This window comes from Melanerpes formicivorus, unplaced genomic scaffold (genome assembly GCF_026170545.1).
Source record: "Melanerpes formicivorus ecotype bairdi unplaced genomic scaffold, bMelFor1.0.p_v2 SCAF_177, whole genome shotgun sequence".
NCBI classification, from domain to species: domain Eukaryota; kingdom Metazoa; phylum Chordata; class Aves; order Piciformes; family Picidae; genus Melanerpes; species Melanerpes formicivorus.
The window spans coordinates 488201-514284 of record NW_027142529.1 but is presented as its reverse complement, the minus strand read 5'-3'; the positions used below and the strand labels follow the sequence as shown (position 1 = coordinate 514284).

Sequence of the window (26084 nt, the reverse complement as noted above, 5' to 3'; positions counted from 1 at the left end):
GCTCAGGCCTCATCTCACCCCTCCAAGCTCAGCCTCTCTCAAACCTAGCCCTAACCATGATTTTGCCATCATTGCTCACCCTGGCCCCAGCCTTTACCCTTGGCATCTACTCCTTGCCCTCAGCCCATCCCCACACCAGCCACTACCCCTCTAAGGTTGTCCTTACCTGAGCATTGCCCAGGACACTCATCAGGACACCAAAGCCACTCCTAAGCCTTAGCCTGAGCCTCAGCACTCAAAGGTATCCCTGAGGCCTCAGCCCGCCCCTGAACACTTCAGTCCCAAACCTCCTTCCTATGCTCTGACCCCTCTTTGGTATCCCCTCTCACACTTGAGTGATTCTGCTTGGCCCCTGGCAGGCCTGTGAGCAAACAGAGCAGCCTCATGGCCATGGGAGAGGAGCAGGAGGTGAACTGTGTCTGAGCAGCTCATGGACACAGGGTGGAGATGGGTGGCAATACCGTGGGCAGCTCAGCTGTGCCTCAGGATCTCCTGCACAGCAGCAGGCACAAGGCTGGGCAGGGGCTGGGAGGTCACTGCTGGCTCAGCAGCTGATAGAGCAGCAGAAGGAAGAGGGCAGGAAAGGGACTGGGCGGTCACTTGCTGCAGCAGATGAGAGGGCAGCCCCTGACTCCTGGCTGGGCTCTGTGCTTTTGGCCTCCCAGCTGCCAGAGTCCACAGCAGGCCAGCAGAAGGCATGTGATGTGCAAGGGACTTGTGTGACTCCCTGTCCCTAAGCTCCTGGTGGCCCCTGCAGGAAGAGCCCTGGAACTGGGTCACCTCCCTGCCACCTGATTGCCTGAAGGGACAGCATCAGGGACAGGGCTTGGCTTTGGCTGCAGGAGAAGATGAAAGGCAGCAGCAGGGACGTGCCTTGGAAGGCTCTGGAGAGGTATCCTGTGCCTGCTCAGTTGCCAGGCCACAAGCAGGCTGAGGCCTTGGACCAGCATTGGAACATTAGGGATGGCTGAGAAGCTCCTAGGGCAGGAGGAGCCACATGGCCTTGAGGTGAGTGTGAGGTCACTGCAAACTCCAATCCCTTTGTGTCATTGGCCAGCAGCAAGCCCAGGGCTGGGCTGGGGACTGTGCCATCCCTTGTGCCTGCCAAGCTGAGAGGAAGCAGCAGGGAGGTGCATTGGCTGTTGCTTTACAGCTGGAGGTTCTGCTTTGTGCTCAGGCAGAAAGGCCTCTGGCAGCAACCATTGCCAAAGGCCTGGGATGGAGCAGAGGCTGAGCAGAGTGCAGAAGGCCAAGTGCAGCTGTGCTGTGGCAGGAGGAGTGTGGCCACCCAGACACAGAAGTTGTCTTCCCCTGCACTCAGCCCTGCTGTGACCACATCTGGATTCTTGGTGTCTGGCTTTGGGACTTTGGCTCTGAAGGACTTTTGAAGAGACTGAGAAGTTTCAGAAGATATCAGCAAGGACTGGGGTGGAGAGCCTGAGGGACTGGGGCGGAGAGCCTGAGGGACTGGGGCTTCTGGAACCTGGTGAAGTCCAAGCTCAGGGCACTACAGATGCAGTGGGCACATGCTTGAAATCTGGGAATGATGCAGCTTCCAGTGACTGTGGGACAGGAAGACAACCTCCATAGAGTGCAAATTTTAGGGTCCAGAGTGGAGATGTTCTGAGGTGGTTTGAGGCCAGGCAGATCCTTTCTTGCCCTTGAGAGTATAAAAGAGTTGAGGAGAAAGAAAGGAAACTCAAAGGGGATCCTTGTGGTCCTAGAGGCCCTGGCTCTGTGTTTCAAGAAATGGCCATGGAGAACAGACAGAGCAGGGAGGGTACAGAAATGTCATAGTGAGAGCTGCTAGAAAGCAAGATGGGTGTCAAGAGCATGAAGGGAAAGAGCTGCAGGCATGGGGCAGTGTAGCACCACCTGCAAGGATGAAACCTGAGTAGGAATGAAGTCTTTCTCCTCCTGTCTATAGCAATTGCCTCTGCCACCAAGGCCAAGGAGGTCAAACTTTAGCTTGAGCCACTCTGCATCTGACTGCCCAGGCTCTGTGGTCAGGGCTTGGCCTTTCTGCTGCAGAAACCAAACCCAGTGTGGGGGACAGTGTAGGACAACCTGTGGTGGGGATGGCAATGATCACTGGCAAGGCTGGAAGTCATCAGGTGAACCCAAGGCTTTGCCTTCTTGGCTATGGCAGTCATCCACAACCAAGGCCTGTGAGGAGACTTCCTAAGGCACCAGGGGGTCCTCAGTGCTTCCTTAAACACCCCCAGGAAGGCTGGGGACTGCCATCCTCTTGTCCTTCTCTCAGCATCACAAACCCTACACCCCACAGCACCTGAGGAGCCTTGACCCATACATGAGGGGCAGCATCTGCCTGCCCAGGCACTGTGGTCAGGGCTTAGCCTTTCTGCTCCATAAACCAAACCCAGAGTTTGCTCTCCTGCACTTTGCCTTTGTTTGCTGCAATCATGGCCTCCACTGAGCTCTCTAAGGAGCCCTTGGGAGGCTTTGTTGGTAATGCCCCTCACTGGGGCCAATCAGTGCTTCAAGGCACTTTGTGTTTTCCTTCTGACTTCTGGAGAAGTTTCTTCAGTCTTCTCTCAGTACCTGAGGTTCCTGCAATGAGTCCCAAGTGCCCTAAGGAGATGTTTGTGTCTCTGCAATCCTCTTCAGGATTTCAAAGTGCACCTCACAAAGCTCAATTATTTTATGCCAAAGATAAAATATTTTACTCCATTTCAGTTCAGAGCAGAGATGATAATTCCCCAAGTGACACTGACCCAGGCTGTCTCAGCAGGACATCTGCACTTGCAGGAACATCTGTCCTTCAGGGCTGACATTGAGTGGACAACTTTGCTCCTCACCCTTTCCAACCTCCCCATTGCTGTCACTGCCCACCTGGGGCTTACAAAGTGATTCAGCAGAATGTGTTCTAATCCAAGAGCCTCTGAATGACAGAGTGGATAAGGACAAAGCTGACCCTGACTGACTGCAAGGGATCCTGAATTCAAATCTATTTCTATGGCAGTGCCTGGAGGCAACCACAAAGCACACAAACATAGGGACAGAGCTGGCTGGGTCCAGTGCAAAATAGAAACCTTGCCCCTGGTGACAGCAAAGGTGTCTGTCCAAAGACAGATGGTGAGGAGGATGGCAGAGAGGCTGCCCTGGAGTTTGGTTTCCTTCTGCTGGAGCTCAGGGCAAACCCTTGCAAAGCTTTGGCATTCTTAGGACAAAAGAACTGAGCCTGGAGAAGTCTGACTTGCTGCTGGCCCTTGGTGCAGGTTGTGCCTGAGAGATGTCTGAGTGGGGGAGATGCTGGACACAGCTGCTGTGATCCAGGAGAGCTCCAAGGCTCTGGCTTTAGGGTCACTGTTTTTAGAGGGGGAGATCATTGACTTCCATCAGGGGTTTCTCTGATCTGGAGAACCTTGGATGCTGAATCATCCTGGGATCTGTTGCCACTTGCACAGACCCTGAAGATTTTGACCTCCAAAGTTTTCTCTCAGCTCCCTGTTGGCTGTGATCCAAGCACAGATGCACTGAGCTGGCAGGAGGTGACAAACCCCCAAGCCATAGGGAGAGCAGTGCAAGGCTGGGAGAGCAAGGGTGCAGCACACCAAGGACACTTCTCAGTTCTCTATTTCTCTCTGTCCTGATCCATCCCTGGCTTACCCTGGGCTACTTCATGGTCTAGGCCTTTTCTTTCTTTCTTTGTTTTTAACCTAAAATGAGAATGCATGTTGTGTTATAAGGAAATTTTACTCTCCCATTAACTATTTAAAACTAAGGCAAACTGGTGAGGTGACACAGAAATCCATAGGAACATTTTCTCTAGTCACACAACAATTAAACAATCATAACAGCCAGTCCTAATTCACACGGTGCTGTGGTGCATTCTTCTGAGTGATGCTTTTGATCCCAGATTACCATAGCAGTTGTTGTGATCGATGTTCGACTGCATGGGAAATGCTGTGTGCTCATGGCCTTGATTCCTCTGCCGTTGTTCATTGCGATGATTGCAGTTGGCATGGGGTAGACATTTCTTGCTGCTATCACTAAACCCCCTTAGCTATAAAATATACATCCTCTCTTTTGTTTTGTTGATTTTTTCTTGATAGATTTTTAAACTATTTTTTTAATTTTTGAATTTTATTATTTTTATTTTTTAATTTAATTTCTATTTTTAATTTTAATTTTAAGTATTTTATTTTTTAAAGCATTTTTTCTTAATTTTAATTTTTAATCCAATTTTTAAAATTTATTAATTTTGATCTTATTTAGAAAATATTTTAATTATTTTTGTATGTTTGTTTTATTTAATCTTTTAAAAAAAATTCTAATATTTTATTTCAATTTTAAAATATTAATAAATTAAAAAATATATTAATTTTTTAATGTAATCTAATATTTAATTTTTTAATTTTATTTTGTTTTGGTTTTATAATTTTTTAACATTTTAAATTTTTTTTTATATTATTCTTATTTTTATGTTATTTTTGAATGTTATTTTAATTTTATTTTTTAATTTTAATTATTTTAATTTTAATTTTTAAAATCTAATTTTTAAATGTAATTAATGTTTTTAATATGCCTTTTAAATATTTTTTCTTTTGTTGTTATCTGTATTTTTTGGTCTATAACTTTTAATAATTTTTTAGGTAATTTTATTTTTCTTTTAAATCTACTTTTATTTATTGATTTTTTTATAGCTTTTAATTTTTCTTGCATTTTATTTAACATACTTTAATCTTGTATTAATTAATTTTTAAAGTTATTTTATAATCAAATTTTTTAATTACTATTTTATTTTATTTTTTCCTTTTTTATTTTATTTTATTTTTTCCCTTTTTATTTTCTTTTTAATCTTTTTTGTATTTAATATTTTGTCCTTATTTTTCATTTTAAATTTTTGTAAACTTTTACTTTGCTACTAATCCTTATGCTTTTTGTTAATAGTTATTTTTTGTTAGTAATCCTTATGGGGTTTATTTGTTTGGGTTTTTTAAAATTATTATTATGTTAAATTGTTTTTTATATTAAATATTTTTTCTTTCTTTTTTATAATTTGTTTTTTTATTATTATCATTATTGTTGTTATTTTGTACTTTTACTTTGCAGTAGTACTTTGTGCTATTAGCCAAACACCAAACTCAGGTGTGAGAGGCTATGCACCAAAATGGACTCTCCAGACTTTCTATTAGCTGAGGAAGGAGGTGGATGTGGAAAGTTTAATACATCTGATTGGTGCCTAAAGATTGAGGCCAATGGGGAGGCAGCAATAAATATAGCCACCAACAGCAGGGAAACAGCTCATGGACCAGTCCATACCTGGAAAGGACTGGAATGGGACACATTGCCTTGGTTGCCTGGTGGGCCATGGGTCAAACGAGTGTCATTCTTCTCTCTTTGTGCAACAGCAGCTCTAATCTTTCTACCATGTCTGATACCCTGGTTTGTATGGCTTATCCATCCTGCAGTCAGGCAGGTGCAGGTTGTAGCCATATGAAGTGAGCCAGAAATGGCTATAAAAAAGAGCAGTATGATGTATCTGCAAATAAGACCAACATCAGAAATGAGCCAAGAGGAAAGGATTAAGTTAATGATGAATGAATATTGTGAAGACAATTATTAAAGCAAGGAGAGGAGGGGTTGATGGGATCAAAAGGAGGGAGTGTCTTTACAAAGGAAGAATTGGCTAAGAGGGAGTTGGAAGAGAAAGGGAGGAACCAGGCAGTTCACCTTCTCTATGTGTATGCAAATCACAAAGGGGCCTCTGCTAAGTCCCTTCCCTTGAACCTTGCTGTCAATCAGTAGGGGTCTGTCCCAAGATAGCAGACACTGAACACAGCCTGAACTGCTGAACTTTTAGGCCAGAGCACAGGCTTAACAGACTACTGAATGTTAACTTCTGCACCCAGAGAAGTGGAGAACCTAATTTAAATGAGCATAGGATGTATGAAGCAGGGACGGTTCATGTGAAGGGGGACATCTAGCAGGGGTTTTGGGAAAGACTAAATCCTGAGCACCTGAGACAGTGGGGAAAGGGAGAGGGAGGTTTGTGCCCAGAAATGTAGTATAAAAGGGGAGCTGTGCCTTCAGCAATGAGAGAGACCCCCACAGGGAGCTGTCCTGTGGACTCTGCCTTTATTCAAATAAAGTTTTACAAGACTCCTCTGACTCTGCTATGAATTTCTAGATGGGAAGAATTTTTCCTTCCATGTTGCACACCCAGGGAGCACAGCCTCTCATGTCTGCAGCCTCTGGGTCACAGCACTGAATCAGAAATGGTCTGAAGAAGCACTCTGGTGGGGAAACAACATTCTCACAAGGGGAACATCACCAGCAGCAGCCAAAAAGAGAGAAACCAAGCTGTGAGTGACATCAGAACTGCTCTGCAGGAGACGACAAAGAGTTTATTGTTTCTGAAAGCATCCAGGGATCTGTTTGCTCAGGGCAGCCTTGAGCTCCTGGTTCCTCAGGCTGTAGATGAGAGGGTTCATTGCTGGAGGTACCACTGAGTACAGAACTGACACCACCAGATCCAGGGATGGGGAAGAGATGGAGGAAGGCTTCAGGTTTGCAAAGATGGCAGTGGTTAGAAAAAGGGAGACCACAGCCAGGTGAGGGAGGCAGGTGGCAAAGGCTTTGTGGCGTCCCTGCTGAGAGGGGATCCTCAGCACTGCCCTGAAGATCTGCACATAGGACACCACAATGAACACAAAACAGACAAATAATAAACAGGCACTGAGCAGAATAAGCCAAAATTCCCTGAGGTAGGATGAGGAGCAGGAGAGCTTGAGGATCTGGGGCATTTCACAGAAGAACTGGTGCACAGCATTGCCCTGGCAGAGGGGCAGGGAAAATGTATTAACTGTGTGCAGCAGAGCATAGAGAGCCCCACAGGCCCAGACAGCTGCTGCCATGTGGAGACAAACTCTGCTGCCCAGAAGGGTCTCATAGTGCAGGGGTCTGCAGATGGCAACATAGCGATCGTAGGACATGGTGGTGAGGAGAAAATACTCTGCTGAAATGAAAAAGAGAAAGAAAAATAGCTGAGCAGCACACCCTGAATAGGAGATGTCTCTGATGTTCCTCAGGGAATTTGCCATGGATTTAGGAACAGTGGTGGAGATGGCACCCAGGTCAGTGAGAGCGAGGTTGAGGAGGAAGAAGTACATGGGGGTGTGGAGGTGGTGGTCCCAGGCTATGGTGGTGATGATGAGGACATTGCCCATCAGGGCAGCCAGGTAGGTGGCCAGGAAGAGGCAGAAGTGCAGGAGCTGCAGCTGCCTTGTGCCTGGGAATGGCAGGAGGAGGAAGTGGGTGATGGAGCTGCTGTTGGCCATCTGCTGCCTCTGGCCATGGAGACCTGTGCAAGGAGGGAAAGGCAGTGACAAGTTAGGGCACACTTCTCTCAGCCTCATTGTAACCTCTGTCCTTGAGCTGCATGAAAAATGGATCAGCTCAGTCCCGTCACTACCAACCACCGATGGTTCATCACAGCTTCAAATGCAGCAGGGACCCAGAATTGCCATGAAGATTCCTCTGGAGTCAGAACAGAAAATGACCAACAGCCCAAACCCATCAAAAGAATGTCCCATGGAGAGGTGATGAAACAGGCAGCAGCTCTGCAGTGCTGCAGAGACAGTGAAGGGAAGAGAGAAAGGCAGAGGGGCTGGGGGTGAAGAGTTCTCCTTACCCGGCTAAGCTCACTGCTGCTCACAGGATGGAACTGAAGGGCTTTGGTCCTCCTTCTGTGTGCACACTCCAGGAGCCTTCAGCTGAGCGTCCACTGCCGAGATGGAGATGCCTCCAGGATCTACAGCTGCAGTGTCCTGCACCCACAGCCTCACTGTGTCAGTGAATGCATTGACTTCTCCTGTGAGCTCTCAGTCATCCTCCCAGTTCTGGCCACCTTGAAGCTCTCTCTGCCTTCTTCATCTCCCTGAGATCTTCTGGCAGTGTCCTCAGCCCTGCTGTGCTGTGCTGTGCAGAGGAGCTGCTCCTGGCCAGAGCTTTGTCCTGCAGCACTGCCTGCTTGCCAGCATCTCCCTGCAGTCCAGGAGCCTGGCCCAGCTCAGCAGCTCAGGACCAGCCCAAAGCATTTAAAGGAGCCCTCTGGTGGCTTTGCTGCCAAGTCCATGAACTTCAGAGACTGAGAAGCTGATGAAACCTCTCCAGAAGTCAAAATCAGCTTCAAACTCTGAAGTTTCTTCTACTGTTAATGGGTCCCAGGGAACCATACTGGGAAAGTATCCCCAGGGTCTGGTTAGGAAGCAAGGGAAGCATCACTGGAGGCACTGAAGCATCTCCAGGCTGTGGTGAGAGCAGAGAACTGAGGCAGTGCTGACAGTTCAGGACAAGCAGCTAAAGGTGGCACTGCTCCTGAGGAAACCTGGAGGGGTTTCATTGATCCAAAGGGCCAAGCCCTGACCTCCAGCACCTGGCAAGGCAGATCCCATCCCTCACCTGTTGCTCAGGGCTCTGCTGGGTGCAGTGGGGAGTGAGGATGAGCAGTGACCAGGGTGGGACCTTGTCAGGTTTTACTGTGGTTTGCCTCTGAAAAGTAATGAAATGTACCTTTAAAAATACTTTTGATCAGATGCTTTGTGCAATAAAAACCTCTCCAATTAGCTGCAGAAACCTTGGCAATAATTAGAGTTTCAGCAATATTTAATGAGCCCCATGGAGTATTTGGGGCTGATTACATCATCCTTAGGTACTGCCAGGAGACTCTGCCAAGCTACTGCCAAGAAACCTCTCAAGAAGTCCAAGTCAGAAGAAAACTCCAAAGTACCTTGAAGCACTGATTGGCCTCACTGAGGCTTGTTACTTACAAAGGCTCCCCAGGGACTCGTTAGAGCAGCTTGTTAGAGGCCAGGATTGCAGGGAGACAAAGGCAAAGTACAGGGGAGAAAAACTTGCCTTTGGTCTGTGAAGCAGAAAGGCCAAGCCCTGACCACTGCCCTTGCAATAGAAGAATCTCAAAGCCTCAAAGCCAAGTTTCTCCTCACAGGCCTTGGTGGCAGAGCCAACTGCCAGAGCCAATGGCACAAAGGCCTTGGTCCTGTTGGGCCTCTCATCCTTGCCAGAGCCCTTGGCCATCCCTGCTGCAGCCTCTCCTACACTGTCCCATGCCTGCAGCTCTTTCCCTTCAGGTTGCTGACACCAACCTTGCTTCCCCAGCCAGCTCTCCCCCTGACATTTCCATCCCTTCCTTGAGCTGTCTCAGCTTTCCCTGCCATTTCCTGACACCTCTGGATGGCCTCATGCATAGCAGCTCTGCCCTTTGAGGGACATTTCTTTGGCCTCATCTCCACTCTGAACCTTCCAAGCTGCACTGTGTGGAGGTTTTGTTCTCTTCCCACTCCCCAGAAGATCTCTATCCTCTCTGAATTCACCTTTCAGCCATGTGCACATTGCTCTGGCAGTGCCCTGATCCTCCATTCAGCAGGCTGATGCAGCCCAGGTCTCTCAGGCTCTCCACAGTGATGTCAACCCCATCATAGTAGATCTCCTCTGCAGCCTCTGCAGTTCCTCTCCATTCCTTCAGTCTGGACATTCCCAAAGCCAGACACCAAGTGTCCAGATGTGGCCACAGCAGTGCTGAGTCTGGGGGAGGACAACATCTGAGTCTGTGTGGCCATACTTCCTGCCACAGCCCAGCTGCAGTTGGCCTTCTTCCCTGTGTGCAGGGTTTGCTTGACCCCAGTGCATTTGGAATGGTTCCTCCCAGATGCTGTGGTGCCTTTCTGACTGGGGATAGGACACACCAGAAACTCCATCTCTGAAGAACAGTCAGATAGTTTGTACTGTGATGGGGCCCAGTCTCTCAGGGAGTGGGTAAGGGGATATGGTTTGTACTGGGAGGAGTCCTAGAGGAGTGGTTAGAGGGCTTCAGGTGGTGTAGCCTTTCCTGGTTGTGGGCACAATCTGTACTGGGAAAGAGTCCTGTTACAGTTTTATAGTTGGCTGCACCAGGGGAAGTTTTGGCTGGAGGTGAGGGAAAGTTCTTCCCAGAAAGAGGAATTGGCCACTGGGATGCGCTGCCCAGGGAGGGTGGAGTCACTGTCCCTGGAGTGTTCATAAAATATTGGATGTGGCACTTGGAGCCATGGTTTAAGTGTCAGAGGGTGTTGGGTAATAGATTGGACTTGATCTCGGAGGTATTTTCCAACCTGGCTGATTCTCTGTTTCTGCAATTAGAAGGTGAAAGGAAAAGTCTGAACACAGCTGGTGACCAAACCAATGCCTGGTGACAAACCCAAGAGATTTCAAAACATGCAGTGAAAGGTGAGGAGAACATCTCCTGCCCTGCTGATGGAATGAGAAACTCAAGAGTCTCCCAAAAGCAACAGAAAGAAGGGAAAAGAACCTCAGTAAAGTCTTGTTCAGTGTTGCTCTATGAACTGCAGACAGGCCTTAGGCCTGGTCCTTGCAATGGGAGCTTTGGAGAAGACAGAGGCTTAGGGCCTGCTCTTGAAGGTGACATTTGCCCCAGCTCTTCCCAGAGAGGTCCTTGCTGTCCCCTGTTCTGCTCCCTCAAGCAGACCAGCACTCACACATGCCCTGCACTCTAACAGCCATGCAAACAAAAGGGAACAAGCTCAGGGTTATTGCTCCAACCAACTGCTTGAGACTGAAGCCCAAGGCAGGAATCCACAACCATAGCCAGGCCCAGAGCTCTGAGAAGCCCCAGGTGGTGTCTTCCTTTTGCACTTCATGCAGAGTCTGCTTGGTTCCCATATCTCACTGATCACAGAATGGGCTGGGCTGGAAGAGACCTCCAAAGGTTATCTTGTCCAACCTTCCCAGGGACAGCCTCAACTACATCAGGTTGCCCAGAGCCCTGTCAAGCCTCACCTTAAATCTCTTCAGGGATGGGACCCCAACCCCCTCCCCGGGCAACCTGTTCCAGTGTTCCACTACCCTCATGGGGCAGAACTTGTGCTGGCTCCTCCTTCCTGCACAATCCTGCTTTGTTCCCATCTCTCACCCATGTCTATGGATGTCCTTCCTCTCTCATCCATGGAAACACAACAGCTTGTGTTCAGTGTTGTGCCCACTCCTCCTTGTGAAGCAAAGACCATGCCTGGAGCCATTCCCTCCTGAGCAGCTATTTCTGCAACCTGTTTCACTCCTCCCTGGGAAGCTGATCCTGCACCTGCAGTCCTATTCCAGAGGACTGGGAGAGCAGAGATCTTCACCATGGCCTTTTCTGCTTCACTTTCTCCTAACCAAGGCAGAAAGCATCAGGCAAAGCTGTGCCAAGCAGAGGCCCTTTCCTTTGCAGCATTGTTTCATTTGTGCCATTTCACATCTCCTTGGACCCAACTTGGAGTCTCTCACTGATCAGCCACAGTTGTATTTGGGAGCACTGCCCCAGGGGCACAGATTCCTGACCAGCTGAGGGTTAATCTTTTCCTGCCTTTACTGCCACATCTCCAAGACTTTCCCTTTCCTCCTGGTGCTTCCCACCCTGTGTATTTATTCCTCATTATGGGATGGCAACAGCCTGGATGGATGCACAGCCTGAGTGTTCTTCCCACAGAGGTGCCTTGACTTCAGGCAGTCAATGTTTGCTAATCAGTTAGGTTGCATCTCTGGACACATTTGGAATGTCTCTTCTTTGGATCAGGAGCCTCTTCCATCCCCATCCTCTGCTTCTAATTCTGGATTATACTTAAGAGAAGTGTTCATCCACAAGCTCAACAGGATCCACCAGTGTGCACCTGCAGCCCAGAGAGCCAATTGTATCCTGGGCTGCATCAAGAGCAATGTGGCCAGCAGGGCCAGGGAGGTGATTATCCCACTCTGCTCCACCCTGGTCAGACCCCACCTGGAGCTCTGTGTCCTGTTCTGCAGCATCTATTACAAGAAGGATCTGTAGGGGCTGGAAGGCATCCAGAGAAGGGCCATGGGGATGAGCAGAGGGCTGGAGCTGCTCTGCTATGAGGACAGACTGAGAGAATTGGGGCTGTTCAGTCTGGAGAAGAGAAGGCTCCAAGGAGTCCTCCTTGTGGTCTTCCAGTATCTAAAGGAGGCTATAAGAAAGCTGGGGAAGGACTATTTAGGGTGTTGGTAGGGATAGGACTTGCTCCATGGGGGAATGGAGCAAGACTTGAAGCGGTGAGATTGAGATTGGATGTTAGGAAGAAATTCTTCCCCATGAGGATGGAGAGACACTGGCACAGGTTGCCCAGGGAGCTGGTGGAAGTCTCATCCCTGGAGGGTTTTAAGGCTGTGGATGTGGCTGTGAGCAACCTGCTCTGGTGTGAGGTGCCCCTGACCATGGCAGGGGGGTTGGAGCTGGATGATCCTTGAGGTCCCTTCCAACCCTGACAATTCTGTGATTCTCAGTATGTCCAAGAGGTATTATCAGGTATTGGAATTCCAGTGAATGCCCTCCCCCCTCCAGCCCTTCCTTAGGGTTCTCAGGGCACTTGGTGCACTCCCAGCAGTTGCTCTCATCAGCTCTGTGTTGTGTTCTGTGTCCATCCAGAATGGACATTTGCTACCAAGGGCTTTCTTTCTAGATTCAGGTGATGAGATTTTCAGTTCCCTTTCTCCTTCTCTCCAGCCTGCTGTTCCTTCTCCTGCACTAGTGCCTGCTTGGACAGGATCCATGTGATTAAGAGGAACCCAGTGGCAATTTCTGGGGAGCCTCAGATTCACTAGAGGTGATCTGCACCATGCAATGTCGAGAGCAATGTGAACCCTACAGCACTCAAGGGAACAAATAGTTCGAGAGCAGCCCCATGGAGGACCTGGGAGTTCTGGTGGGCAGCAAGTTCTGCATGGGACAGCAATGTGCCCTGGTGGCCAAGAAGGCCAATGGGATGCTGGGGTGCATTTGGAAGAGTGTAGCCAGCAGATCCAGGGAGGTTCTCCTCCCACTCTACTCTGCCCTCGGGAGGCCCCACCTGGAATATTGCATCCAGTTCTGGGCTCCCCAGGTCAAGAGGGACAGGGATCTGCTGCAGAAGCTGTGAGGATGCTGAAGGGACTGCAGCACTGCCTGATGAGGAGAGGCTGAGAGGCCTGGGGCTGTTTAATCTGGAGAGGAGAAGACTGAGTGGGCATAGGATCAATGTCTATCAATATCTGAGGGCTGGGGGTCAGAAAGGAAGGGACAGGGAGAGCCTCTGCTCACTTGTGCCCTGGGATAGGACAAATGCAATGGATGGAAACTGCAGCACAGGAAGTTCCACTTCAACAGCAGGAAGAACTTCTTTACTGTAAGGGTGACAGAGCCCTGGAACAGGCTGCCCAGAGAGGTTGTGGAGTCTCCTTCTCTGGAGACTTGCCAGCCCTGTCTGGATGTGTTCCTGTGAGACCTGCACTGGATTCTATGGTCCTGTTCTGGCAGGGGGACTCAGAGATCTCCAGAGGTCCCTCCCAAACCCTAACATCCTGTGACCCTGTGAATTGTCACAGGGCTCTGAATCCAAAGGAGATCCCAGCAGGAAATACCAAGGCTCCAGCTATAAATCATGAAGTCTGAGCTTCATCTTCAAGGATCCTTCTGAAGTCACCTTCCACTGCCCCCTTTGGGCTCTTCTGGGCTCTCAGCTAATGCATCCATGTGGCAAGTCCAGCTGCCTTCAAAGCAGTGTAAGTTGTTCACAGAAGCTGAGAGGCTCTTTCCATTTCACTTGAGGGACTCCTGATTGTCATGGGTTGAGTTGACTCTGCTGCTGTTATCCAGACCATGCTGCAGCCATGGCAGCCTCAGAAATGAAAGTGCTGGCTGGAGCAAAGGATGATGGGGCTTGAAGTTCAGGTTGCAGCATGGGAGCCTCCCTGTTCCAGTTGCTGCTTCTGGGTTCTGGGATTTTTTGGGTGTTGGCTGCTCTGCTAGGATGGCAGTGGGACAGGGAGGGATAGGGGAGCAGCTCCCTGCTTTGGGCTTTTGCCTTGCTTGCTTCTGCTTGCTGCTGCTTTCCACTGTGCCTTTTCTGCACACAGGCTGAGGTCACTGTACTTTTGTATTCTGATGATCTGATTTGCTAAGGAAACTCTTCCCTCATTTGTTTCTGTATCAACACAAAGCGGGTTTGTGTGGTGTTCTTTTCCCCTGAGTTCTGTGTTGGGGGAGGCAGAGAGTTTAAGCTGCTGGTTCAGATGAACCCATTATATTCTTTTTCTGGAGCCCATTGTGGGGCAGGAAAGCAGCTGCCTTAATGAGGACAGATTTTGGCAGGAGACAAAAGGATTGTGGTAACAAAGAGATAAGAAGAGGATTCAATTAGGGCTTGAGGCTTGTCAAGAGAGTTTGACAGAAGTTTTCTTTCCTGTGGTGTGTTCACATTGTTGATGGATTTGTTTTTGGGGGCCTGATGAGCTGTAGTCCTGTTTGTGCTGCTGCTGGTGCTGAGTGTTAGCTTAGGGCAATGGCTCAGAGCTGTGCTGTCCACTGCTGGGCAGCTTGCTCTGGTTTCATCCAGGACACTCCCAAGGAAACCACTGTGAGATCTGCCCAGATGCTGGATACTGAGGAGTGGCAGGGGGTGGGGGAGGGAAGGGGCAAATTCTTAGGCTGGTGGTCACCTCTGGTGCTTTGGAATTTCAGCCCTGAGCAAGTGCAAAATCCTCCCCAGCTGGGGAAAGGTTTGGGGAAAGTCTGTTGTCAGCCTGGGAGTTCCTGAGAGACAGAAATCACTGCAATGTGCTTGGGCCTGGCCCATGCCTCTCGAGCCCTTCTCATCTCTGTGCAGAGGGCTCAGGGGCAAGAGAAGGTCTCTGGACCTACAGACAGTGCCACAGGCATGGCAGCTGCATCATAGAAGCAGCCTGTGCCAGGATCAGCTACCCCTGTAGGGAAAAAGAAGCCTACAAGGAAAGCAGCTGATCCTGCAAAGGACCAGGAGGGATCAGGGTCCCCATGGGAACAAGAGGAAGAGCCTGGGCTGCTGGCTTGGTTCTTATCTCTGGCTTTGGAAGATGACCAAGGAGAAACAGTGGATGAAACAAGCAGCAGACCCCAGCAAGGTAAAGGAAATCTCTGCTCCTCTGTCCAGGCCTGTGTTTCAGCTGTGAAGGAACTGACCCAGGAGTTCCATCAGCTCCAGAAGAAGTTTTTGTTCCCCACCTGTACAGTCCTGTGTTTCAGCCATGAGGAGCAGCTGCTCCCCTGTCCAAGGGAGAGAATCTGGGAGGCACAGCACACCCTCTGCTTTACTTGTGTGACCATGGGGAGCACATGAGGAAGTGGAAAGGAAAACCCAATCCAGTCCTGGCTGCAGGAGTCTGTGACTTACAGGGGAATTGTCCCCCTAGAGATGCTGCCTCAGTTTCCAGTGGGAAATGGGCTAAGAAGAGCAGGGAAGTTGAAACTGCTTCTGGTCCTCCTGAAGGGACTGCCAAAGCATCTTCACAAGATGCAAGGGACCCAAGGCAGAATTAGAGGGGCTCTGCCTCCAACCAGATGGAAGGGAGAGACAAATTGGTTTGTTGGACTGTACAGAACCAATGGCTTGGCAAGTTGAACCCATGAGAGAATAAAGCTTTAGTAGATACAGGTGCCCAGAGTGCTCTGACACCATCAAACCACAAGGGGTGGAACCCATCTGTGTTTCTGGTGTGTCAGGAGGATCCCCACACCTGGATGTGTTGGAAGCTGAGTACTGGGATGCAAGCCACAGTTTGCTTTCACTTGGAGGCATGGAAGGAGTCACTGGTCTCAGACTGCCCCAGAGCTGGAAACACAGCCCCAGCATTTGCAGCATTTGGACTGGGCATGGACTGATCCAGACTGTGCTGGAACAGAGTGGAGCTGCAGAGCACCTGCAGTGAGCAGCCCTCTGGGTACTGCAAAGCGACCTCCTGTGGAGTGAGAATGGACAGTGCCTGAGGTGTGCTGCTGATTGCTGCTGGGCATGGTGCAGATGGCACAGAATGAGGGCTTGGGAATATCAAAGGTTAAGTTGAAAGTTTGCTGCCATTACTCCACACCATCCTGCCTCATGCCACCTTCACAGGGACAGTGCTGGCTGGAGCAAAGGACTACAGGGCTTGAAGTTCAGATGGCAACATAAGAGGCTTCCTGTTCTGGTTGCTGCTCTTGGGTTCTGGCTCTCAGGTGCTGGCTCTTTGCTGAGGGGGAGGGCTGCAGGGTTTCAACTACTGGCTGCTGCTGCTCACTGCTGTGCTTCTTTCTGCAAACAGCCTCAGGTCAGTGTGCATTATGGGATCTCATTTGGATTCAACTCTTTTGTTCTTATCTCAAGTCCTTATCTCAACCCAGAAGGTTTTTTGGTTCCTGTGTGTGCCATTTTTCCCTCCCTTCTGTTTTGGGGGGAACAGGCAGCTTAACCTCTTCTCAGCTCTTCAACCTGTTCCAGCCCCAGAGTGGAAAGCCAACAGAAGCTTTCTGAGTTCTTCCAAAGATCTCCATCAACTTCCCCCTACACCCTCCAAAGATCCCAAAAGTCAGTCCTAGGACCATCCAAATCCCAAACACCTAATATCACCTGAAAGCCCCTGCAGAATGCCTCTGGGATGCCCCTGAAGACTCCTCTGAGAACCTCATTGTCCCCTCCCTGAACTGGGCACACAGCTCCACACCATCCCTTGGGAGCAAATGCCCCCAAAATTTGGGCATTGAGGCAGGGATATCTGAAATAAAAGCAAACTGACAGGATTTGGGTAACTTTTGAGTTTTATTAAGACAATTGGTCAATGGAAAGAGGATTTCTTACCCCAGGGAGATAGAAAGCATTGGGGAAGAACCAGACAGACCCTGGCAAAGCCCTGCCCAGCTCCACTGGGCGCTCCAGCTGTGCCAACTCAGCACTGTAATTGTTCTCATTAGCAATAATTGGTGTTCAGAAGGCCAGGAGGTGTTTGTTGATGCTGGTGTCCCCAGTCCCTTAGAAGCGCAAAGGAAAAAGAGATGATTGTGGTTCTGGAAAGGCCCTCTCAGAAGGGTCATGATTACCCAACAGATTCTAGGTGGATTTCGGCCTCCCCTCCAGTGCAGGCTGCTGTCTGGTGTGGATGCAGCGGTGCCTGTTGAGGTGCCCTTTCTGGGTGAAGCTCCTTCCGCAGGCAGCACAAGTGAACGGCTTCTCACCAGTGTGGGTGCGGCGGTGACAAGTCAGAGGATGGAGTAGCCCGAAGCTCTTCCCGCAGTCAGCACAGGTGGTGCACTGTGAGGTCTGACACCTGGGTGAAGCTCTTGCCGCAGTACGCACAGCTGTATGGTTGGTCAACGCTGTGGATGAGTTGGTGTTGGATTAATGTGGTACTCGTGGTGAAGCTCTTGCCGCACTCAGCACAGGGGAACAGATGCTCTCCAGTGTGGATGCGGCGATGGATGGTGAGAGTGGAGCTGTGTTGAAAGCTCTTGCCGCAGTCCCTGCAGCTGAAGGCCTTCTCACTGGTGTGGGTGAGGTGGTGTTGCCTAAGAGTAGAGATCTGCCTGTACCGCTTGCTACAGCTGTCACAAGAGAAGGGCCTCTCTTCAGTGTGGGTGTGGCGGTGCCGGGCGAGAGTAGAGCGCTGGGTGAAGCTCTGTTTGCAGTCAGCACAGGTGAAAGGTTTCTCTCCGGTGTGGGTGCGGCAGTGCTGGCTGAGCTCAGAATTCCGGCGGAACCTCTTGCCACAGTCACCACAAACGAAGGGCCGGGTGCCAGGCTGTGGGCAGTGGTGCTGCACTAGCTCTGAGCTACCTGGGAAGCTCTGCCCACACTCAAGGCACTGATTCAGCTCTTTGGGTGACACTGAGGGACCTGCTCTGGCTTCATCCTCCTCCATACATTCCTCCCCCTCATCCTGGTCACCTTCATCACCATCATTATCCTCCTCTTCATAGTTGTCATTCTCAGCATCATCCTCCATCTTGTCCTCTTTTTCCTCCCCATCCTCCTCTACCTTGGCACTGCACATTGGCTTCTCCAACTTGATCTCTGGGTGCTGCTTCTCCTCCCAGCTCTTGTCTGGGTCCTTCTGTGAGGCCATACTGTGGCAGGAAGGGGTCACAGCTCTGCAATAGGGAAGATGGAAGCACCTGAGCCCAGGATCTCAAACCCTCAGATCCTGCCTGGGTCATGACACTCCCTGACTTCCAACACCCAGCTGGGGGAGAGAATGCAGAGGAGACCTCAAACCTTCAGTTTCTGCCACAGTGTGGGCACAAACCTCTAATACCTGTGCTGAGACCCCAGGTTCCTGTGATCAGTGCCCTGAGGTACCCTGGGACTTACAAGTGGTCTTGTCCTACTCTCCTCAAGCCTGGTGGCATTGGAAGGGTGGTTCCTGGTCCAGGCCCTGTCCTTTGATCTCCCCTGGCTCAGACAATGGAGGCAGCAGTACTGAACAAGGAAAGACCAAACAACCTTCAACCTTCTCCCACCACCATCCACACCCCAAGCCCAAACATCACCTCCTCCTCACAACTCACCCCCAGCAGCCTGGAGCATTCCTCAGCTCCCACAACACCTGATGTGCCTCAGAGGTCCTGGAGAGCTGAAATATGCTGCACAGGTGGAGGTGGCAGAGGCTGGGAGCTGCCCTGGGGGCTGGGGCCCTGCTGTTTCCCCACTCTGGGTTTCTTACCTGTTGGGCTGCTCCAAGGGACAGATCTGCAAACTCTGCTCTTCCACAGCACACAGGGGCAGGGATGACAGAGTGAGGACTCAGCCCCTGACAGAGAGAAGCAAAGGGCTCAGAGGAGAGCACAGACCTGCAAGGGATGGTTCAGCACTGCCCAGGATCAGGCAGTACAGCTCAGCCTTGCTGGGGGCAGCTCCCAAGCCCAGCAGCACAGCCACAGCACACAGCCAGGGCTGCTCAAGAGGGGAGGCCTCAACAAGTGCAGACTCAGCTCCTTGCCCAGCACACAGCCCCCAGCACACAGCTGCAGGCCAGCACCACAACACAGCTGCCTCCACACAGCCTCTCCCAGGCCTTGCCTAAAGCTTCCTCCCACTGCCTGCCCAGGCCTCTGCTGCCTGCAGCTGCATTTGCCAGCAGATCTTGCTCTGGTCCCAGCTCTCCTCCCTGGCCCTGCCCCCACCACACCCACTCTGTGCTCAGCTCTGCCCTGCACACCTCTCTGCTGGCCACTCCAACCTCCCAGAAGTTCCTAATAGCACCCAGAGAGCCTTTGAAATCTCACTGCTAAGATCCTTGGGGAGGTTTGAAGGAGGTTTTGTGTTCTCAAAACTCTTCAAATATGCCTGAAAAATCATCCAAACATCTTCAAAACTCCTCCAAAACATCTTCAGAAGTCACCAAATCCCTTCAGAACTGCTCAGAAACTCAGCTGGAATGCACAGAGCCCTGAGGCTGAGGCAGATCCTGGGACCAGGAACCTCTAGGGATGGGTTTTGCCCTGGGCTGGGGTTTGGGGTGGGGTCTGTGAGGCTGCCTGTGGGGTTGAGGGGCAAGGAGTATTCCCGGGGTTGGGGAAGGGTTTGTGGGGTTGGGGGTCAGTGGGTCTGGAGGAAGCTCTGGGGGGAGATTGGGAGGAGCCCCTGGGGCTTGGCTTGGGAGCTGCTGGGGTTCTGCTGGTGGTGTCTGTGGGGTACAGCAGCACTCTGTAAGGTTATGGGATGGGGGCTGGGCAGTTGTGGGGGGGCTGTAGGTTTCTGGGGAGGTTTGTGGGGTTGGGGGTGGTCAATCTGGGTTGGGAGGGGCAATCTGTGGGGTTCTGATGGGGGCTGTGGGATTGGATCCCTGGGGGCTAAGAGTTGCAATCAGGATCCTTTGGAGCTCATGGGGGAAAGCTGTGGCTGGGATTAGAATCCACTGGGGCTGGGGGGGGGCTGGGGGGTTCTGGGGCTCTGGAATGTTTGGGGGTTTGATGGGGCCTGGCTGACCCTGGCACACTGGGTAGGGCAGGAGCCACCCAGGCACCACAGGCCCTGATGAGTCCCCAGCTGTGCCCCCACCCAACAGCAGCTGCAGGAGGGGCTGGGGGTGGATCCTCCCCCTCCAGCCAGGACAACAAAAGGCTCAAGGTTAAGGGGGAGAAGCTGAAGCAGAAGCTGGCAGCCAGCAAACACAGTCTGGGAGGGGTGGGAGGAGTGTTCTGTGCAGGGGGGCTGTGGGTTTGGGGTGATTCTGACACCTCCTTAAGCTCTCTGCCCAGCTCTGCAGAAGGCCCAGCACCAGGGGCAGGCATTGTGCTGCCAGCCCAAGGGCTGAGGCAGGAGCACCCCTGGCTGCTGGCCCAGCACAGCCAGCTCCAGGCATTGGCAGTCTGGGGGGGAATAAAGCCCTGAACCCCCTAAGCAGCCTCCCCCAGCTCCCTGTGCCACCCCAGGCAGCCCATGCTGCACCCTGCCACAAGCAGGAGGAGCCCAAAATGCCCCCAGGGAAACCACAACAGCAGCCTGAGAGCTCAAAATGCCTCCCTGGCACCCTCAGTTACCTCCCTGCACCCCAAAGCTATCCCAAAGGAACCAACAATGGTCCCCAACACCCAGGCAGCAGGAAAGGACTCCCCCACCCCCAAGGACCCAGCACTGGGGGGGACTGTAGAGGGATTCTGGGGGGCTGGGCCCATGGCAGTGCCATTTGGGACCCTGCCTGACCTGGGGGCAAGAAGACTTGGGGGGCAGCAACATTTGGGGACCCTCCTGTTCTTCCCTCCCCACTCCAGCTGGGCACTCCTCCAGTGCCACCCAAGTTGGGGACCCCATTGCCCTGGGGGTACCCCCCCCACCTCCTGGCCTCCTCTCACCAGTAGCCTTTCTCTCCAAATGGGGGCTCCTGCCCAGGAGGCCACCCCAGCCCCAAGCCCTGGGCTCACAGACCAGGCCAGGCCAGGCTCTGAGGTGCTCTATGGCCAAGCCAAGCTGAGTCCAGCACCAAGCCACTGCTGGACTCCCCTGGACTCTTCCTTGGACCCCCCCAGCAAGGGCAGCGCTCAAGGAGGTGTCCTGCAGCTTGTGCAGGGCTGAGAGCAGCTGAGGAGAGAGGGGAGAAGGCAAAGAGAGGGCAGAGAATGACCAGCAGAGAGCTCAGCACCACCCCAGGCTCCCAGCCAGGCTGCCAAGGTGCTGCTGGGCACCCACCGGGCTTGGCTGGGGGCAGGGCACCACTGCCAGCTGCAAGTAGCCAAAGGGGCAAGCTGGGCACACTGGGCACACAAGCCCAGTGCCACACCCCACGCTCACCACCACCTCTCCTGCACACAGCAGCCCCCACAGCGCCGCTGCCACCTCAGCTCTGCTGCCAGCCCAGGCCCCAGCACAGGGACACAGGGACACAGGGCCAGGGACAGCCCCTGCAGCCCACCAATGGCTCCGCCTGCAACACAGCAGCAGCCAAAGGGGGCCTGCAGCTGCCCCCACCAGGGGGAGGCAGCACCACAGCACCACAACGAACCCCCAAACACACCCACCCCGACCCAGACCCACACACAGCTCCCCACAACCGCACCCACCCCCTCGCACCACCCCACCACTCCCCACTCCAAGCCTCACCACCCCGACCCACACCACACCCACACACAGCCTCCCCCACCACCACCAACTCCTACCCCCAAACCCACACAGCCCCACGGGCTCCTCACCAGCCCCTCACACGCCCCTCTCCGACCCCAAGCCCCCACCCAACCTCACACACGCCCCCACAACTCCACAGCCCCCAACAACCACCCCCCACAGCCCCACCCACACCAGCCCCACACCTCACCGAGCCCTCCTCAAGCCCAGCTCCAGGACACAGCCCTCAGCCCCACCGCAGCCCAATGCCAACCCCACCAGCCGCTCCCCCAAGCCCCAAGGGATCCCCACCCCAGCAGCCCCCACTCTGCCCCGCGCCTGCCCACACCTACCCCACAGCCCAGACCAAAGGGGCGCACAGCAGCAGGAAGAGGAAGGACCAAGAGCTCGGAGCAGAGGCAGCTGCCGACTGCCGTCCCCTGCAGCCTCCTGGCAGCCTGGGCGAGCAGAGAGCGATGCAATGGAGGCCCCGAACCGCCCACGTTGCAGCCCAGCCCAGGCGGGGGATGGGGCCGCAGGGGAAGCCCCGCCCACGCCCGGGCAGCCGCAGCCAATCACAGACGCCGGATTACCCCAACCACGCCTCCAAGTCCCAGCGGGGAGCTGCGGCCCTGGCTCCGCGCGGGGCATGCCGGGAGGTGCAGCTCTCAGCCAGGGCGGCGCCGTCTGGGCTGAGCTGCGCTGCGGGGGCAGGGCTGGGGCACAGCAGCTCCGCAACAGCTCTGACCCAGCAGCTGCGCACAGCTCCCAGGAGCTTTGGCTCGGCTCGGAAAGGTTGCGCAGAGGTTTCCAAGAGCTCTGCAGAGCTGCGGAGGATTCTCTGCGGGGTTGGGAACCCAAAACCTCCTCCCAGCCTCTCCCAAACTCTTGCAAAGAGATTTCGATGCCTCCCGAGGGGGCTTGGGGCAGCTCCAGGGGATCTGAACGGCTCGGGAAGAGCTTTTCTGTCACCTTCCAGAGTTTCCAGCAGGTGCTGAGGACTTTTCCGGCAGTTTTCAGCCTTTTGCAGCATTTCTGAAGGATGTTGAAGACTGCAAGAAGCCAGAGCCTGGCTGAGAGCTCTGCAGAATCAGTTTGCAGGAGCTTGGCAGCCATGGGGATGAGGTTCTGGAATTGGTTTGGGTTCGTTTTGGCACTTTTAATCACTTCCCGAAGCTCTGTGGATTATTTCCAGCCTCTTTTCGTTCCTTTTGAAGCTATTTTCCTCATTTTGGGCTGATTTTAATGGGTTTTGGGGAGATTTTGCTTAGCCTCAGGCATTTTGAATGACTTCTGAGGATAGCTTGAGTATTTTCATCTCCTTTTCCATGATTACTGAAGACATTTTGATCATTTTCAGGCCTTTTCAATGATTTTTTGGAGATATTTAGACCATTTTTAGGTTTTTCTAATGATTTTTGAGGTATTTTCATTATCCCCAGGCCCTTTTAATGATTTTTGAAGTATCTTTACTCATTCCAGGTCCTTTTAGTGAGTTTTTGAAGACATTTTGATTATTTTTGGCCATTTTTAATGTTTTTTTTTAAAGATTTTTATTATTTTCAGGCCCTTTGAATGACCTTCAGAGAGATTTGGATCATTTTTAAGCCATTTTTTACAAAGCATTTTGAGTGCCAAAAAAAGCCTCCTTAAAATCCTCAAGTCGTCAAACAGAGCTTTTAAAGCATCTTTAGGGAGGTTTAGGAGGTTCTAATAGTTTGGAAAGTGTTAAAATGTTCTCAAAGTGCTGAAACAGGAATCCAGAGGCACAAAGCTGTCAGCTCCCTTGAGCTGCAGCTATAGAATTTGGGGGGTTTGAGAGGTGAAGCATCAGGACTGTGGAACCTGCTGCTCCTGGCAGAGTTGATCCAATCAGAGAAGAGTTTGGGTTGGGAAACCCCCAAATTCAGCTGGCAGCTGTGGGCAGGAGGAACATTGCCCTGCTTGAAGCAGAGCCTTTGAACTGCAGCTGAGGGTTCAGAGCTGCCTTAGGAGGAGACTTGAGCCCTGGGGATGTATCCCAGTGGGAGTTGTGTTCTCAGCCCCTGAGTGCTGCTGGTTTGCCACAGGGTTTCACAGACAGACTCACTAAGGTTGGAAAAGACCTCCAAGATCAAGTCCAACCTTCTACCCACATCTCCATGACCACCAGACCATGGCCCAGAGTGCCACCTCTACTCATGTCTTGAATACATCCAGGGACAGTGACTCTCCCACCCCCCTGGGCAGCCTGCTCCAATGCCTGAGCACTCTTGAAGCAAAGAGATTTTTCCTCCTCTCCAACCTAAATCTCCCCTGGTACAATTTCAGGGCATTTCCTCTTGTCCTGTCGTTGGTTACTTGGGAGAAGAGGCCAATATTGGCCTCACTCTCATCTCCTTTCAGGTCCATGTAGAGATCAATGAGGTCTCCTCTCATCCTTCTTCACAATAAGCAATCCCAGCTTCCTCAGCCTCTCCTCACCAGACCTGCTCTCCAATCTCCTCCCCAGCTTTGCTGCCCTTCTCTCTCCCTGCTCCAGCACCTCAGTGACTTTCTCATACTGTGATGCCCAAAGCCAAACACAGCACTTGAGATGCAGTCTCCCCAGTGCTGGGGCCAGAGAGACAATCACTTCCTGCTGCTCACAGCCCTTCTGATCCAGGCCAGGATGGTGGAGGTCTTCCTAACCACCTGGGTGCACACTGGCTCCTGCTCAGCTGGCTGTCTACCAACACCCCCAGGCCCTTTTCTGCTGGGCAGTTTCCAGCCACGCTGCCCCAAGCCTGCAGCCTTCACGGGGTTGTTGTGATGCTGGCACAAGAGCCAGTGCTTGGCCTTATGAAACCTTCTGGAACTGACCTGAGCCCAGCAGCCCAACCTCTCCAGACCTCTCTGCAGAGTCTTCCTACCCTGCAGCAGATCAACACTCCCACTTCATGTTGTCTGCACCTTGCTCACTCTTTCATTGCTTGCTGTTGATGTGGCAGAAGATGCAGTCAGAAATCACCTGAAGTGCCACCACCATCAGGGTTTGTCTGGTGAACATTGAAAGGCTTAGAAAATACAGACCAGGGGAAAAAAACCCAAACCAACAAGAACACACCTAACAAACACTAAGGTGAGCATTAAAACTCCAGCTGAGTTATAGCCACCCTGGGTTTCAAATGTTTCCATGAGCAACCATAGAATCGGTTCTGGGAGCTCTGTGCTTTGCCTTGGCAGGGAGGGGAGGGAGACAAATATCTGCTGCTCAGCACTGACTAGGTCCAGCCCATGGCTGTGGTCATAGCATCATAGCATCATAGTATCAGTCAGGGTTGGGAGGGACCACAAGGATCATCTAGTTCCAGCCCCCCTGCCATGGGCAGGGACACCCCACACTAGATCAGCCTGGCCACAGCCTCATCCAGCCTGGGCTTAAACACCTCCAGGGACAGGGCCCCAACCACCTCCCTGGACAACCCATTCCAGGGCTTCACCACTCTCATGGGGAAGAACTTCCTCCTCACCTCCAGCCTGAATCTCCCCACCTCCAGGTTCATTCCATTCCCCCTAGTCCTATCACTCCCTGAGATCCTGAGCAGTCCCTCCCCAGCCTTCCTGCAGCCCCCTTCAGATACTGGAAGGCCACAATGAGGTCACCTGGGAGCCTTCTCTTCTCCAGACTGAACAGCCCCAACTCCTTCAGTCTGTCCTCACAGCAGAGCAGCTCCAGCCCTCTGCTCATCCTCATGGCCCTTCTCTGGACACCTTCCAGCACCTCCACATCCCTCTTGTCATAGGGGCTCCAGAACTGGAGGCAGTACTCCAGGTGGGGTCTCCCCAGAGCCGAGCAGAGGGGGAGGATCACCTCCCTTGCCCTGCTGGCCACACTTCTCCTGATGCAGCCCAGGATCTGATTGGCTTTGCAGGCTGCAAGTGCACACTGAGAGCTCCTGGTGAGCTTCTCCTCCCCCAGCACCCCCAAGTCTCTCTCCTCAGGGCTGCTTTCCAGCCAGTCCCTGCCCAGCCTGGATTTGTGCCTGGGATTGCCTCGACCCAGCTGCAGGACCCTGCCCTTGCTCTTGTTGAACCTCCTGAGGTTGGCTTGTGCCCACCTCTCCAGCCTGTCCAGGTCCCTCTGGATGGATCCCTTCCCTCCAGCCTGTCTGCTGCACCACACAGCTTGGTGTCAGACAGCTTGGGGTCATTGCATCATAGACTGCTGGGATGGTAGGGGCTGGAAAGGAGCTCTGGAGAGGAGGTTCAATCCCCCTGCCAGAGCAGGATCCCCTGGGGCAGGTCCCACAGGAACGCATCCGGCTGGCTCTGGAAGCTCTCCGGCAAGGGGCACTGCAGGGCCTCTCTGGGCAGCCTGCTGCAGGGCTCCAGCACCCTTCCAGCCAAGAAGTTTCTCCTCATGGTGAGGTGGAGCTTGCTGTGTCCCAGCCTGCATCCATTGCCCCTTGTCCTGTCCCAGGACACCATTCCAGAGAGCCTGGCACCACCTTCTTGACAGCCAGCTGGATGTTTTTCCAGGCCTGGCCCTTGCCAGCCTAAAGGAGTAAGAATCAGAGAGTGCCTGTGGCTGGAGAAGACCTTTCAGGTGCAGGTCAGCCATGCCCTGACCCTGGCACTGTGCCAGAGCTGAGGAGCTCCTTTGGTCAATAGTATTTTGCTGTGGGCTGAGGACCATAGAGAAGATTCCTCCAGCAGTGGCAGAGAGCAGCA

The 26084-nt window shown here is 52.4% G+C and overlaps 2 protein-coding genes across 2 annotated transcripts in view; one reads left to right on the top strand and one right to left on the bottom strand.

Moving 5' to 3' along the window:
- The window catches only part of LOC137457384 (zinc finger protein 135-like), a gene marked incomplete at its 5' end in the record, with an annotated part of 102039 nt that overhangs the window by 65606 nt on the left and 10349 nt on the right, over positions 1–26084 (top strand). The window lies entirely within an intron of this gene.
- On the bottom strand, positions 6372–7307 carry LOC137457397 (olfactory receptor 14A16-like). Its single transcript, XM_068169296.1, has one exon. The coding sequence runs from the start codon at positions 7302–7304 to the stop codon at positions 6372–6374; it is 933 nt and encodes a 310-aa protein (XP_068025397.1). The 5' UTR covers positions 7305–7307.

Excerpts from the sequence above, each read along its gene's own strand:
- LOC137457397 (XM_068169296.1), bottom strand. The coding sequence starts at position 7,304 with ATGGCCAACAGCAGCTCCATCACCCACTTCCTCCTCCTGCCATTCCCA.